At 36.8% G+C, this 15,012-nt stretch overlaps 1 protein-coding gene across 2 annotated transcripts in view; it reads right to left on the bottom strand.

Annotated features, from left to right (window-relative positions):
• The window catches only part of Usp34 (ubiquitin specific peptidase 34), a 178,529-nt gene that overhangs the window by 43,948 nt on the left and 119,569 nt on the right, over positions 1–15,012 (bottom strand). For both annotated transcript variants that reach the window (XM_040733172.1, XM_040733173.1), the window contains exons 45-54: positions 14,428–14,574; positions 14,285–14,341; positions 14,119–14,196; positions 13,720–13,814; positions 10,801–10,973; positions 7,232–7,385; positions 5,481–5,559; positions 2,961–3,014; positions 2,763–2,858; positions 3–67 (exon numbers count right to left, since the gene is read on the bottom strand). In XM_040733172.1, coding sequence (XP_040589106.1) covers positions 3–67; positions 2,763–2,858; positions 2,961–3,014; positions 5,481–5,559; positions 7,232–7,385; positions 10,801–10,973; positions 13,720–13,814; positions 14,119–14,196; positions 14,285–14,341; positions 14,428–14,574 — 998 coding nt within the window. The remainder of the gene's footprint in view (positions 1–2; positions 68–2,762; positions 2,859–2,960; positions 3,015–5,480; positions 5,560–7,231; positions 7,386–10,800; positions 10,974–13,719; positions 13,815–14,118; positions 14,197–14,284; positions 14,342–14,427; positions 14,575–15,012) is intronic.

The following is a 15,012-nucleotide window of genomic DNA, read 5'->3' as shown; positions in this document are numbered from 1 at the left end:
ACCCAAAATAAGTGTGCTCAAAAATGTTTTTGTCTTGTAAAAACTGCATGTTGTCATGCCAGATCCACTGGGGAAAAAGTTAGCATTTATCAGAGAGCAGTCTACTTAATATATTTAATATTCTATTTAACAACAAGAAACTGTACAGTCAATAAATCTACAAAGGTAACAAACTGTTTTCTTCCAGGTATGAGGAATTCAAGGGTTTCAGAGGTGGCTCAGATATTAACAGCATTTGTTGTCTGTGTGAGGCACTGGGTTCAGTTCTCATCACCATCCATAAATCCAGTTCTGGAGAAGCCAAGTATCTTTTGACCTCCATAGAAACCAGGTACATACATGGTGCACACACACAAATGAAGGCAAAACACACACATAAATGATGAGGGAAGTCCTGTGTATATTTCAATAAAGCACTGTTGGCCAATAGGAAACCAAGATAGGTGGGACTAGGAATCCAGGAGGACTCTGGGTAGGAAAAACACAGGAAGTCAAGATGTAACCACCATGGGGTAGGAAGCCCGGAAACTTCTCCGGTAAGAGAAATACTTAGATTAACAATTTTGGGATAAATACTTAAGTCAGAGCTAGCCAGTAAGAAACAAGCAAGGCCAACAGCTTCATAATTAATATAGCCTCCTGTGTGTTCATTTGGGACTGATGCGGCTCTGGAACCAGGCTGGCGGGAAGGCTTCCCTTTACACAAAAAGTTTTAAAATATCTTAAAAAGAGGTCACTACTAAACCTAACCCCCTCTTATTTTGTGTGTGTGTATATGCATGCATGTATGTATACCATTTGAGTACTTCTTGCTAGGAGGCCAGAAGAGGGTGCTGGAACTCTTGCCACTAAAATTACAAATAGTTAACTTGAGGATGCTGGGAGCCAAACCCAGGTTCTCCCTCTGAAAGAGTAACAAGTGTTCTTAACCACTGAGCCATTGATCCAGCCCCACAACTTGCCCTCTAAAAAAATAGTTACTTGACTATATCAATAATAGGTTTTTACATTATTTATAAAAATTTTGAAGTATGAGCTCTGAAAGTTGGTCTAAAGAGCAAATACATAAAATAAGAAAACATAAGAAATGCTACATTTACATAAAGACAGGTTTTAAGAGTAGGGTATATTTAAGTTTGATAATAAAAATTACATGGCAGTAATTGGGCTGTGACAGCACAAGCCTTTAGTCCCAGTACTTGGAGGCAGAGGCAGGCAGATCTCTGTGAGTTCAAAGCCAGCCTGATCTACAGAGCTAGTTCTAGAACAGTCAAGGCTACACAGTAAAACCCTGTCACAGATCTTAGACATTAAAAACAAACCGAAGCCAGCAGATCTGCGCAGCAGAATCATGCTGGGCCCATAAAACAAACGTGTAACTGTTTCTTATATTAGGCCAAGTAGAACAATGCTGCTATTTTTGTGTTCCCTCATTCCTTAGAAAATTCTATCAATGCTTCCAGCCTTTTTCAGAAAGCTCCATAACAACATTATATTTTGGTGCTAGGAGCCTCATGTCATGCATCCTAAGCATGTGCTTTACTACTGAGCCCATGTCCTGAGCCTCACAAAATTATATAAGAACAAGCTTCTGTTTCAAATACTATTACTACTAGATGTCTTTTTTAGCCCTGCACTTCTATATGTATTTTGAAACGGTTGTGTTCATTTTCTTTTCCTTTTTTTATATTTGAGACAAGATCTAACACTGTAGCCAGTCTTAAAATCACAGGATCCTCTGCACACCCTCCTTCACTTTTGTATTACAGGCTTATGCCACCATATTTAGTGGGTAGGTTCATTCTCAATTGATGGTATAACTAATTCTCCAACAACAAAATTCACCTATCTCTCTCCACCTTCCTCGCCTGCTATCGTTCAAGGTAACTGGGAAATTACAGTGAATACCTAGTACTCCACAGTTTTTGTGCATCTCTAGACCCTGAATGTCTACAATGCTGAATCATGACAGCATTCTGCCTATCTTATTAAAAACCTTCACAGCAGCAAAGTCCAGTTCCAAATTCCTTATCTCCAGTCATGGTCTCACTTCTAAATCCATTTTTCTTTCTGAGAGCCAGGCTCTTCGACATAATTCTATGCCCTGGATCTAAGTATGTCCCTAGATACAACACAGTCAAAGTTCTGCTGCAAATATCACTGACATTGTATCCCTGATGATCCTTTTGTACTTCACCAGAAAACTGAATTTAAAAGTTAACAGGATGTATGCTGAAATGTTGAAATTGTATTTTTTTCAATCTTCCCTATAAGTAATTGTTTAGTCTCATGTTTGGCCTTTTCTCATCAACACTAAATATCACAGCAACATGTCTTCTTTCAGTCACTAAATATACCAATAAGCTCTGTTTTGCTTAACAGAATTTGAGGGACAGGAAAGCGGGTGTGTGTATGTGTGTGTAAGGAGGCAATGTGTACGCACAAGTAAAAATACTTTCAGAGTCTAGAAGGTGGTGTTGGAAGACACGGGGCTTCTGTCACTGGTGGCTGTGAACCCCCTGTCAAGGGTGCTGGGTCCCCGGCTAGAGCAGAAAGCACTCTTAACTGCTGAACCATTTCCTCCAAAACCTCATAATTATTTTCATTCATCTATCAAATATAGTCTTAACCATTTTGTAAAAATGCTGAGATCTAATTGGGATTACAGACATTAATGCTGTACTGCATGCTTTTATACAGAGGTATTTATTGCATACACATCTAACATAATTTAAACTGTTGCTAAAATCAAATTAATTTACCTCTAGTAACTCTGATGAAACATCAAATTTGTATTCTCTGCCATTTTCTTCTTCTGGTTCCATGCGTTTATAAAACAACATATACGCGCTATGTGTCTTTATAAAGCAAGGGGAAAACATTTTAATTTTTGATAAATTAAATTTAAAATTAAATAATATAAAACATTGTTAAATTACTACATATGAAAAAATGATCACCTTTTCAAAGGAGAAATCCATAAATTTATCTGTAACTGAATCATAGGTTTTTGTCTGTGGAAAAAAACATTACTCAGCAAGATTTATACATACATTATTTCATAATCACTTATGTAACACTTCAAAGTAACTTGGCAATAGTGCATTCATATAAATCCTATGTACACAAGCTTGAGATGTGGTTCAGTAGCACTTGTTTAATGTGTATTAGGACCTCTTGCTACTAAGCAGCACACACGTTGCATGAAAAATAAAAGGATCCAGAGATTAATACTGGAAGTTTCAAGCTAAAGATCAGAAAAGATGGTCACTAGCTCTTATCTATCTCAGAATGAAAGGTGATCCTGGCTCCACCAAATCTCAGAATCCAAGCTCTCCTCAGCGTGGCTGGAGAATCCTAAAACTTCAGGATTCTCAATGTCTTTGTATCCTCAGTGTCTCTGGAGAATGAATGCCTGATACTGACCACTGAAGATCCTGCTGTCTTTTATACCCCTTTAGTGCTGGGATTAGAGGTGTGTGATCCCAGGTACTGAGATCATCTTTGTGTGAGGACTGGATCACTCTTGTGTAGATCTGGGTGGCCTTGGACTCAAAGAAATCCATCTACCTTTCAATCCTGCATTCTGGGATTAAGGTGTGTACCACCAATGCCTGATCTCTATAGCTTGAGGCTAACGTTGCTTTCTGAATTCTCAGGCAAGCTTTAATAAACCATAAATAATATATCACCATATAAAATAACAATAACAAAACCACTCACCCAGAGCTACAGATGTATCACAGTATTAAAGTGGTTGAACCACATCAGCCATCCCAAAAAAGTCCTATGTACTTCACAAGTTTACCTAACATATCCTAACATCATTGCACACATCTTTTCTTTAAGATTTGTTTATTTATGATTTATATAGTGTTCTGCCTGCAGGGCAGAAGAGGGCACCAGCTCTCATTACAGATGGCTGTGAGCCACCATGTGGTTGCTGGGGATTGAACTCAGGACCTCTGGAAGAACAGCCAGTGGTCTTAACCTCTGAGGTATCTCTCCAACCCCTGCACACATCTTTTAAGATGCTGAAATTATGATGAACAATGTTGCTGTAACAACAAAAACAAAACAAGTGAAAACATAGCAAGATAGTTGGTATGAGCCTAATATTTCTGAATATGGTTACATTGAAATAAGTACTAAATATCATGTGCATATTTTTGGCAACATTATGGGTTTCAAGGCCAGCCTGGTCTACAGAGTGAGTTCCAGGACAGTCAGGACTTCACAGAGAAACCCTGTCTCAAAAATCCAAAACCAGGCTACCTCTAAATGCATAGGGAAAACAAGGGTATATTATATTAGCAGACGTATGTGACACAAGAAATGAAAAATAATTTTTTTAAAAAGGGAATCAGCCTTGCTGTATTATGGATAAATTAATGATGATGGTAAGATTCAGAAACATAGTTCTTGAAAACAAAGACTCTAAATATTCAAGAGAGAAATTTGCAAAACTATCCACTAAAAGATCCATTCAGACTGCAGACAAGAGTAACAAAAATAAGAAAACCTTGTGTTAAAAAAAGTTCTATATAAAGTTATAATAGCCATGGTTTTTAAATTAAAAAAAAAATTGGACCAGGCAGTGGTGGCAAATATCTTTAAACTCAGCACTTGGGAGGTAGAGGCAAGTGGATCTTCAGGTTCAAGGCCAGCCTGGTCTACACAGTGAGTTCCAGGAGACCCGGGGCAACACAGAGAAATCAAAACTAAAATTAAAAATAAATGAACAAATGAATAACACCAAAAAAATTCTTATGGTTTGTTTATGAAATGGACTGGCTTTAAATAGTTGCTTTTGAAACAACATTTTTCTTTTATAAACATAGGGTCTTTACTATATAGCCCTGACGGGCCTAGAACTCCTTATGCAGACAAAGGTGGCTTTGAACTTACACAGATCCAATTACATCTGCTTGGAATAAAGAATACACACTGTAGTTCTTAGCACTAAGAATGAACTATGATTGTACATGGATGTCGAGTATTTAATTGTTGTAGTAGTACAAAGATCAAACCCCAAGTCCTTGCACACCTTAGGCAAACTCCAGTAAGACCAGTAACAGATTTAACAATATTATTTTTTTATCATAGAACTACTGTGGCCCAGGTTGCTGGGCAATGAAGAAATAATTATTCCAAATCATCAAAAATAAACTTCAGTGTGTAAGATCTTCCAGATTATGTTAGCAAAGGGTAAATTCTTTTTGAACTTTTTGAATAGCTGGTATGTCTAATTGTAATTACCCAACTGTAACTCAATTTCTATCACCTTACTATTTTTATCAAACTATGGTTGAAGGCAGAAATAACAGTTTTTAAACATTTCTTAGTGCCTTGTATATGCGTGAACACGTAACAAATAAATCTTAGATTGAATAATAGCAGGTATAAAGATGTTAAGTGAGTCTGCTACTGGATTTTATGATAATTGGACAGGCATAAACCATTTACTAAATCAAACTTACTGTCATCTCACCACCAAAGCATTCAGAGGCAAGTTGAGCAGAATCAAAAGGTTTTACTTCAGCATCATTAAAAAGATACCTACAATAAAGCACAGGGTACCAATCAAATGTATATGTAATAGATGTCTATCTCTGTATAGTGTCTACTATTTTTAAGAAAAGACTTAGATATGTTAGTCACACTATCTGGTGAGATAAATTCTAATACTTATTTTTTTAACTCTTCTAGAAATTGGAAGTATAAATTTTTAAAACTACCAAAATCACCCAAAATCTGACACATCTGAATTGAGGACAATAGCTCAATGACAGAATATTTACCTCACATCTATGAGGCACTTGGTTCCATCCCTAGTGCATGTGCTCTCACACACACAATCTGACAGATTCAGTTACAAATGGATATTAACAAAATAAAGAAAGTACGTTAAAAATCTAACATATAAAGCAATTAGGGAAGATTAAGAAATGTTGAGCCTTTAATCCCAGCACTCGGGAGGCAGAGGCAGGCAGATCTCTGTGAGTTCGAGGCCGGGCTGGACCTACAGCCTCCAAAACAATACAGAGAAACCATGTCTCGTAAAAACAAAAACAAAACAAACAAACAAACAAAAAAACCAAAAAAGAAATGTTGATAATCCTCCAAGATACAGACATCATTTTAAAATATATGAACAATTCATATATTTTACAATTCAATATACTCATGGAAATACATGCAAGTGGATAAAAAAAATACATGGGAGAGGTTGGAGGGAAGAAAAGTGGAAATGATGTAATTATAATTTCAAACAGAAACTATTTTTTAAAAAGGATGCATTTGGCCATGATGTCTCAAAGAATCAGAAATAAGAGCTAAATGCCAACTATTCTGCTAATTAACTTCATGTAGAACAATGTTAGCTAGCAGCTATGTATTTTCTTCAAAATACTGTTTCCAAAAATTAGAAGAGGCCTAAGCACACACTCAGTCCAGATGCATAGGGTACCTCCTAAAGACATCTGAGACTGAAAACAGTCACTATGTGACTGGTGCTAACTGATGAAAAGAGTGTGTAGAAGGAATGAATGAGGTGCGTGAACACAACAGAGCGGATGCAGACAGCTTCTAAAGAGCACACAAAACACTCTGTAGCCACTAAATAGAAGGCATTCAGTAAAGAGCGCCTGTAAGAAAGAAAAAGGTAAATTAAGATCGGGTGAGTACAATTTGTCTATGAATCCCTGAGACTGTTAATAAAAAGCTCATATTTCAGAGAAAGGCATTTATCAAATTCTCAAAATTTAAGGCACATACATAAATTTAAGAACTGATTTCTACTTTTTCAAAGTTGCCTTCAATTAAATTTTTTTTTCTTTTCAGTTCAAAGCCATCCTGGTCTACAAAGAATTCCAGGACAGCCCAAGCTATAAAGAGAGACCTTGCTGCCAAATATGACAACCTGAATCGGGATTCCTTGGGACCCACATGAGGAAATGAGAGAACCAATTTTCAAAAGATGGTCTCTGACCTCTATGCATCCATCTACTCAACTGCCTGCCCATACAGACAAGACACATACACAAACACATTTGTTTAATTATTTAATATTTTTGCTTCCTGGTTTCATAGGGAGTTTTCAGAAAACAAAAAATTCATCAGAAGAACTACCATAAACATATATACTTTAATATAATAAATATATAATTTATTTATTTAAAAGCAGGAGGAAAACATTTTTAAAACCAAAGGAGAAACATTTAAAACTTACCACTTATTGTTTTTATAAGCATGTGGATTGACTATGTCCCTGATGAAACTGTAATAGTGCCCACCATCTGCTGTTCCTGTATGAACAGTCACTCCAATCAAGTCATACTCATAGCTCTCTGTGTCTTTTGAATGGTCGACAACTTCTTTAAAACCTAATTTACATGAAATAATGGCAGTCACTTTGAAAACACAAAACAATGTCATTTTAAGATTACTTTTTATAAGGCATTTATGTACAGAAAAAGGCAAAAAAAACCTCTCTATATAAAATAGGTATATAAAAACACTTTGAGCCAGGCGTTGGTGGCACACTCAGGAGGCAGAGGCAGGTAGATCTTTCTGGTCTACAGAGTGAGTTCCAGGACAGCCTCCAAAACAACACAGAGAAACCATGTCTCGAAAAACCAAAACCAAACCAAAACAAACAAACAAAAAAACAAGAAAATACTTTGCAAGGCCATAGCCTACAACTACAAGGAATATATTATACAATTAACTGAGAAAAATTAAAATTAATTAGTGCATAATTAGAAGCAACACCAATATGATGCATAAACTATATGTTTAACTTAACTAGCCCTTTAAGATAGTATTACCGGCTTTTTTAATTTAATTTTTACCATCAGAAGAAAAAAAAAAGGACTTAAGTCTTTTAGTCTAATGCTAAGCACTGTACTGATACATATTAGGATACATTAACATACATATAAATGCATCATTCTAATCTGAACAATCTAAAAATCAAAAGGTAACCCTGTTTCAAAGGAATAAATTCGAGAATGAAAGATAGGTTACCGAATATCGTCCACCCACTTAAACGTACCCACATGCCAATACCATACCACACACACACGAACGCATGCATGCACGCACACACACACACACACACACACACACACACACACACACACACAATGTAGGAGCAAGACAGACTAGATTTGCTTCAGTGCACAACCTAAACTGAGAAGTAAAGAAATGGCCAGTGCAAGCTGTGAAAGCAGTGGCTGAGAAACCCTAATATGCTTATGTCGGCAACACTGACTTCAACACATCATCAAAGGCCTAAAAGACTCGTTTACAAATTGATGTTCTCTCCATGTACCCGACAAAACATCACATGAAAATACAGAGAAGCATTGCTGAGATGAAGTTTCACTATGATTTATAAAATGGTTTGATAAAAGGAGTAAAAAGGAGGATGCATGTTACAATGACTATTCCTTTATCTGTATTTTCAAATATTATGAAACCACTCACTGCAACTCATAAACACACAAATACTAATAATGAAAGTTATATTCCCTAACTTTATATTCCATTAGACCTGTGACTGCATTCTCCTCTCCTATCACTGAACAATTAGTAACTTCTCTTGAAAAAAAATAGGCAATAACTCACTGTTTACATTTTTCATTTCGTACTACTGAGAGGTTAAATGCTTACTGTATATTCATTAAAACTCCAAGCACTGGAGTTAAACATTAAACTGGATTCCCCTACCTAAAGTTAGGATGGGATACTGGCTTCTTAAATTATTAAATTTTAAACAGGATAACACACATTATATAACAAGGAACTTGGTAGTACAGAGAAATGTAAGAGACAAGAGCTAGCTCCTTTTCTAACTTCTCCATGCCCTTAAAAGGCCATGTGGTGGGCTGGGTGTCCTTGTGAGGCAGAGGCAGGCGGGTCTGTGTGAGTTTGAGGCTAGCCTCAAGAGCCAGGGTTACAGAGTGAGACCCTGACTCAACAAAACAAAACAACACCAAAAATAAAACCAAACAAACAAAAACCCAAAAAGCCCTGTGGTTCTTAAGGCAAATATCAATAAGCCTGAAATAGTTTGGTGATTTTCTACTTGGGAAATAAAGGTCATTGCTACTTAACTCAATACAATTCAGATCCTACTTCACCTTTTAAATCAAAACGCTCCAGCAAGAATAATTAAAGATTTTCTATCAATTATTTTAGGACGTAATCTTCCTGGGAGTGTTCCTTTGTGGGGCCTTTAAAATTCAAATTCCTATTTACTACTGTTCAATTTAAAAGCCAATCTCTCTCAATACCCTCTCTAGTAGCAGACCAAGGTAAGCAAAGCTTTGGGATTTTGTCATTATTTTATTACCACAGCTTACAAAGGATAATCAAATAATTCATTTATTCATCCAATTATGAACTATAGGGTCTGGGGCTATATTGATAGAATGCTGGCATAAAGAAATGCCTGTATTCAATTATACACACACACACACACAACACACACACATACACATGCAAATTAAGTCCATTAATTCTGCCTTTGTGGGTACTTTATCATCAAAGCCACTGAGTTTGTTGAAGTTTACAAGAATTGCATCCACTTACACTTCATCATTCTTTAATCCATATGAAAATAACCGTTTCTAAACTTCTCTGATTAAAAATCTAATGGCCAGCGGGGAGTGGCGGCACATGCCTCCCAGCACTTGGGAGGCAGACAGAACTCTGAGGACAGCATGGTCTACAGAATGAGTTTGAGGCCAGCCTGCTCTTCAGAGTTCTGGGTCAGATAGGGCCACATACACAGAGAACTGTCTTGAAAAAAACCAACAAACAAACAAACAAACCAAAACCAAAACAAAAAACAAAAACAACAACAACAAAAAAACTAATGGTCATACAATAGATAATAAACAAAGGACAAAATTGTTAATATGACCCAAAGCCAAAAATATTCTGCCTTTGGTTTATCTCAATTAATCATTTTGCTGTTCTTGTATTCAAGAACTTATTCCATCTTCTCAATCGCTTAATAAACTATCTCAGCTTAAATAGTATTTTCTCATGGAAATCTTAATATCTCAGGACTGTGAAATACTGACTGGATGTGGCAACATACTACAATTTCATTTTCAATGTAAGACCGCATAAACAGTGACAGGAAAAAAATGCCTACAACATGGTCCTTCAAGAGTCTAAATATTTGTTAGCAAAGTGGGTAAATATATTACACTGTCTCTAACGAAGTTTTATTTTCTGGAATGGAGAGACAGCCTGCTTTTCAAGAAGACTTGGTTGGAATCCCAAAAAAGCATGGATCACGAACATCCATAAATCCAGTTGCAGGGAACCTAATGCCCTCTGCTGGCTTCTGTGGGCACTGTAAGTATACGGTACACACATACATGCAGAGAGCACGCAGACATATAAAAATACTTTTTAATAAAAAAACATTTCTTTCTAAGATTAGACTTAATTTTAAGAACCATATAATTGACTTTAACAATAATGACTGCCGGGCGGTGGTGGCGCACGCCTTTAATCCCAGCACTCGGGAGGCAGAGGCAGGAGGATCTCTGTGAGTTCAAGGCCAGGCTGGACCGACCGCCTCCAAAACAATACAGAGAAACCCTGTCTCGTAAAAACAACAACAACAACAACAAAACAAAAACAAAAAAAGAAAAACCAAAAAAAAAACATTAATGACATTTTCTCAATCAATCAACACTAATGACATTTTCTCCATTCATACAATTTCCTTATTAATAGAGACAACAATAAACAGAGAATGGAGAAAAATGAACTTACCTTCTTTCCTGTCACTCTTTCCCATTAGAAAATCTTCTGTATAGGGTGTCATATCCAAACGTAAAGGAAAGGAAAAGTGTGTATTCACTTTCTCTTTCATCATTGTAACCATATTAAATGTATATCTCATAGTATTGAAACTCAGAATACGAGGTAATTTCTTAAAACACGCCCTGAGAAGTGGGGGGAGGGAAACAAACTTGTTAAATATTTTACTTCAAAATATCACAGTTCTATTTATATCTGTGCACATTTAATAATCAACTTAAGTGGGCGGGCGGGTGTGTGTGCGTGAAGATCAGAGACAACTTTCAGGAGTCTGACTTTTCCTTCCACCTGCTGGTGCAGGGTCTCTTCTCTGCTGTCCTGTATCTTACTTTAGGAGTACTGAGATGACACATGCACATACCACCACATTCAGGGTTTTTATGACGGTTCTAGTGGTTGAACCCAGGACTTTAGGCTTGGGCAGTAATATGCTTTTAGCTGATCCATTTCACTGCCCCTCCCCACCTTCAAGCATTTAAATAGTAAAGGAAAGAGAAAGACCACACAGTTGGTAAAGCACCTGCTTTTAATCATGAAGACCTCAAGTTTAGATCTCCAATACTCATGTAAAAACCTGGTACAGTACCATGTGCCTATATTCACAGCACAAAAAGAAAAGCACAGAGAGGTCCTTGGGACTTGCTGGCCTAACAGCCTACTTATCAGCAGAGTCACAGATTCAGTGAGAAGCCTTGTCTTTAAACAACAAGATGGAAAGCTAAGCGGTGGTGGTGAACACCAGTCTGGACTATAGCTCGAGTAATAGGACGGGCACCAAACTACACAGAGAAACCCTGTCTCAAAACAAACAAACAAACAATAAACAAAAAACAAAATAGAGAGATACCCATCACTGACCTTTAATTTCTACATACAACACATGCATACATGTCTATATGTATCCCTGAACACAGTATATATACATATGCTCATATATCATACACATCCACATTATGTGAATCATGAAAGATCAGAGATACATAAAAGTGAAAGAGACTATAAAATTCTTTGCCTAAATTGGGGCAGTTAAGTTTTTTTAAAAGATTATTTTTTTAAAGATTTATTTTTATGTATTTCAGTGTGTCTGTATATATGCAAGCCACACATGGTAGTATCCATGGGGACAGAAGGGCACTAGGTAACCTGAAGTTGAACCAAAAAAAAAAAAAAAAAAAAAAAAAAAAGCCGAGCATAGCTGGGCGTTGGTGGCGCATGCCTTTAATCCCAGCACTCAGGAGGCAGAGGCAGGGGGATCTCTGAGTTCGAGGCCAGCCAAGTCTATACAGCGAGTTCCAGGACAGCCTCCAAATCAATACAGAGAAAACTCTGTCTCGAAAAAAACAAAAACAAAAACAAAAAGGGGACTAGGTTATGTTTTTGGTTTTGGATTTTTAAAGATAGAGTCTTGCTATATATAGCTCTTCCTATCCTAGAACTTCACTCTGTAGACAAGGCTGGCCTCGAACTCACAGAGATCCACTTGCCCCTGTCTCTCAAGTGCTGGGATTAAAGGAATGCATCCTACTACACCCAGCACACAAAGCTGGAGTTATATACAAGCAGTTTGAAAGCCATAGGATGTGGGTGCTAGGAACTGAACTCAGGTCCTCTAGAAGAACACCAAGTGCTCTTATCTACTGAGCCATCTCTCCAGCCCCTAGTTTTGCTATTTTTAATTGTTTGCTTGTATATGTGTTTGTCCGAGGGGGGGGGGGAGCCGGGGCGGGGATGAGTTGCACGTGCACAAATGTAAGTGCCCTCAAAAGCTCACCTGGAACTAGAGTTACAGATGGTCTTGGGGCGCCAACATGGGTAACGGGGAGTAAACAAAAATCCTTGGCAAGAGTATTATGAACTTTTCACTAAGTCATCTCTCTAGTCCCAAATAGCAGTCCCCCTTTTTTAAATTTTGAGGACAGTATTATTTTCAAGGAAACTCTGTAGAGAACTATAACTCAAGAAAAGGTATTTAAGATAAATGCAACAATTTTCATTGCTCATGTTTATAATCCAAGCAGAAAACCACTTTCAAAGTACTTTAAATAATTTGTACTCTTAAACTGAAATCTTAACTAATTCCCAAGACTAGCTTCCTCTCAGATCTCTTTCCAAGATCCAATCAAAAGTCAACTGTTTACACAGCATTTCCAGTCGAGAGAGGCCAGCCTACCTGGACTATACTGTCCACCTGCATGTGCTGTCTTAGACAACAGAATCTCACAATCCGAAATTAACTTTGATCTTTCTGTTATTCCATATCTCCAATGGTTGAATAGGAAGTAATTTTGATATTAATAATAGTGATAGTATTTTATAGCCAGTGGTGGTACACACCTTTAATCCCAAGGCTACATAGAGACACCATGTCTCAAAAAAAAAGGGGGGAACACCAAACGGACCATGGACCACACATGGGGGGGAACGACACAATGACAACAATAGTATTTTACTACAACATGATGTTGTATTAACTGGATTTAATCATGTAAATAAAAAATACTATATAAAATTAGCTATTATTCTTTAGGAACCAGTCACTAAAACTAGACATGTGAGTCTGTGCAGAAAGACAAAAATGATCACTCTTCTTGTTTTTCGTGTCTATTCTTAGAAAGAACAGATTTCTGGCAAGTCTGAAGAGTCTTACTTTCAACCCTATTGTATATGCTACATAAAGCTCACTGAACAACACAAGCTACTGAGTGACATTGAGCTCCAAACAGCTATTATCCCTGAGTCATTATAATGTACTGCTCAATCACATTAGCTACATCACATTTACACAGTCACGAAAGGGCAACACTGCATTCTCCTTAGCCCACTGGGTGGTTTATATCAAAATAACAAAAATTACATTTCAAAAAGCATTACCTTTTTTCAGCTCTGACTTTCTTTCCACAATGAGAACAAGTGTACATGTTGTCCCCTTCTAAGGTGTCTTTAATAGTAACTTCATCAAGAGATTCCTGTGTATAAACACACATTGGGAAGTTGACATAATTTAGAGCATGCAATTTGGTCGGAATGCAGAAAGAAACTACAAAAAGAAAATCCAAACTAATTTTTTTCCCTCATATGAACTTTTAAAAGCTATTTGCGTTTTGACTGAGAAATAACCAGTTTTTTGGTCCATCGTCAATACTTATTTAAATAGCAAAACATGAAACAAAATATATGAAAACAGTTATTCTCAAGACAATGAATTTGTTGTATAGATGTACACACAGATTAGTCATAAAACAATCACAAGTCATGTCCAATATCACTCACATAAATATTCTTCATATCTGCCACCTGGCACCTCACAGTATAAAACTCTTCAGCCGTCTGACTAACATGTTCACAATCCTAGATCAATCAACAAACAAAAATTAGCAATTTATTATAAGCTTTTTAAAAAAACCCTTATAAAACAACAGCAAAGAGATATACTTACCAAGGACACAACATTGTTTGTAATCACACCTCCAAATAGACTTTTGACAGTATTTTTCTTTAATATAAAACAAATAAAAGTCAGGGATTAAACTTCAAATTTGTATTAATTTAAAACAAATTTTTCAGTATTCTGGTACTAACCAGTTCTGGAGACATCTCTTCAACTTTAGTAATCAGATCGGTAAAAAACTCTGTCATATCTTTCTGTTCCCCAGTATTAAGAGGCTGCTTGTCCATGGTATATGTTTTACAAAAAGGTCTAGGGTTATATGCCTTGCACTCACTCTCCTACAAGAGAAAAGAGAATTGAATTGCATTTGCAGTTTAATGGTTCTAGTGTTGAAATCAAAAAAGTTTACCTTATAGCCAGGCGCACGCCTTTAATCCCAGCACTCGGGAGGCAGAGGCAGGCTGATCTACAGAGCAAAATCCAGGACAGCCTCGAAAAACAAAACAAAACAAAAACAAACAAACAAAAAGGCTGAGTGTGATGTCACATGCATTTAATCCCAGCACTCTGGAGGACTAGGCAGATTAGGAGTATTTCTTGAGTTTGAGGTCAGTCTGGTCTGTTGAGTGAGTTCAGGGACAACTAGGCTACACAGAGACACTCTGGGGGGGGGCAAAGGAGTAGTTTAAACAGCAATTTCTGATTTTGCCATTTGAAATATGTCCCATCTCTCTTAAAAGAAAAACTTAAAAACCAAGGCATTCATAAAGCTGGGA

The sequence above is a fragment of the Mesocricetus auratus genome, unplaced genomic scaffold, assembly GCF_017639785.1.
Source record: "Mesocricetus auratus isolate SY011 unplaced genomic scaffold, BCM_Maur_2.0 Super-Scaffold_100029, whole genome shotgun sequence".
Lineage (NCBI taxonomy): Eukaryota > Metazoa > Chordata > Mammalia > Rodentia > Cricetidae > Mesocricetus > Mesocricetus auratus.
This window is presented reverse-complemented; position numbering and strand designations above follow the sequence as displayed.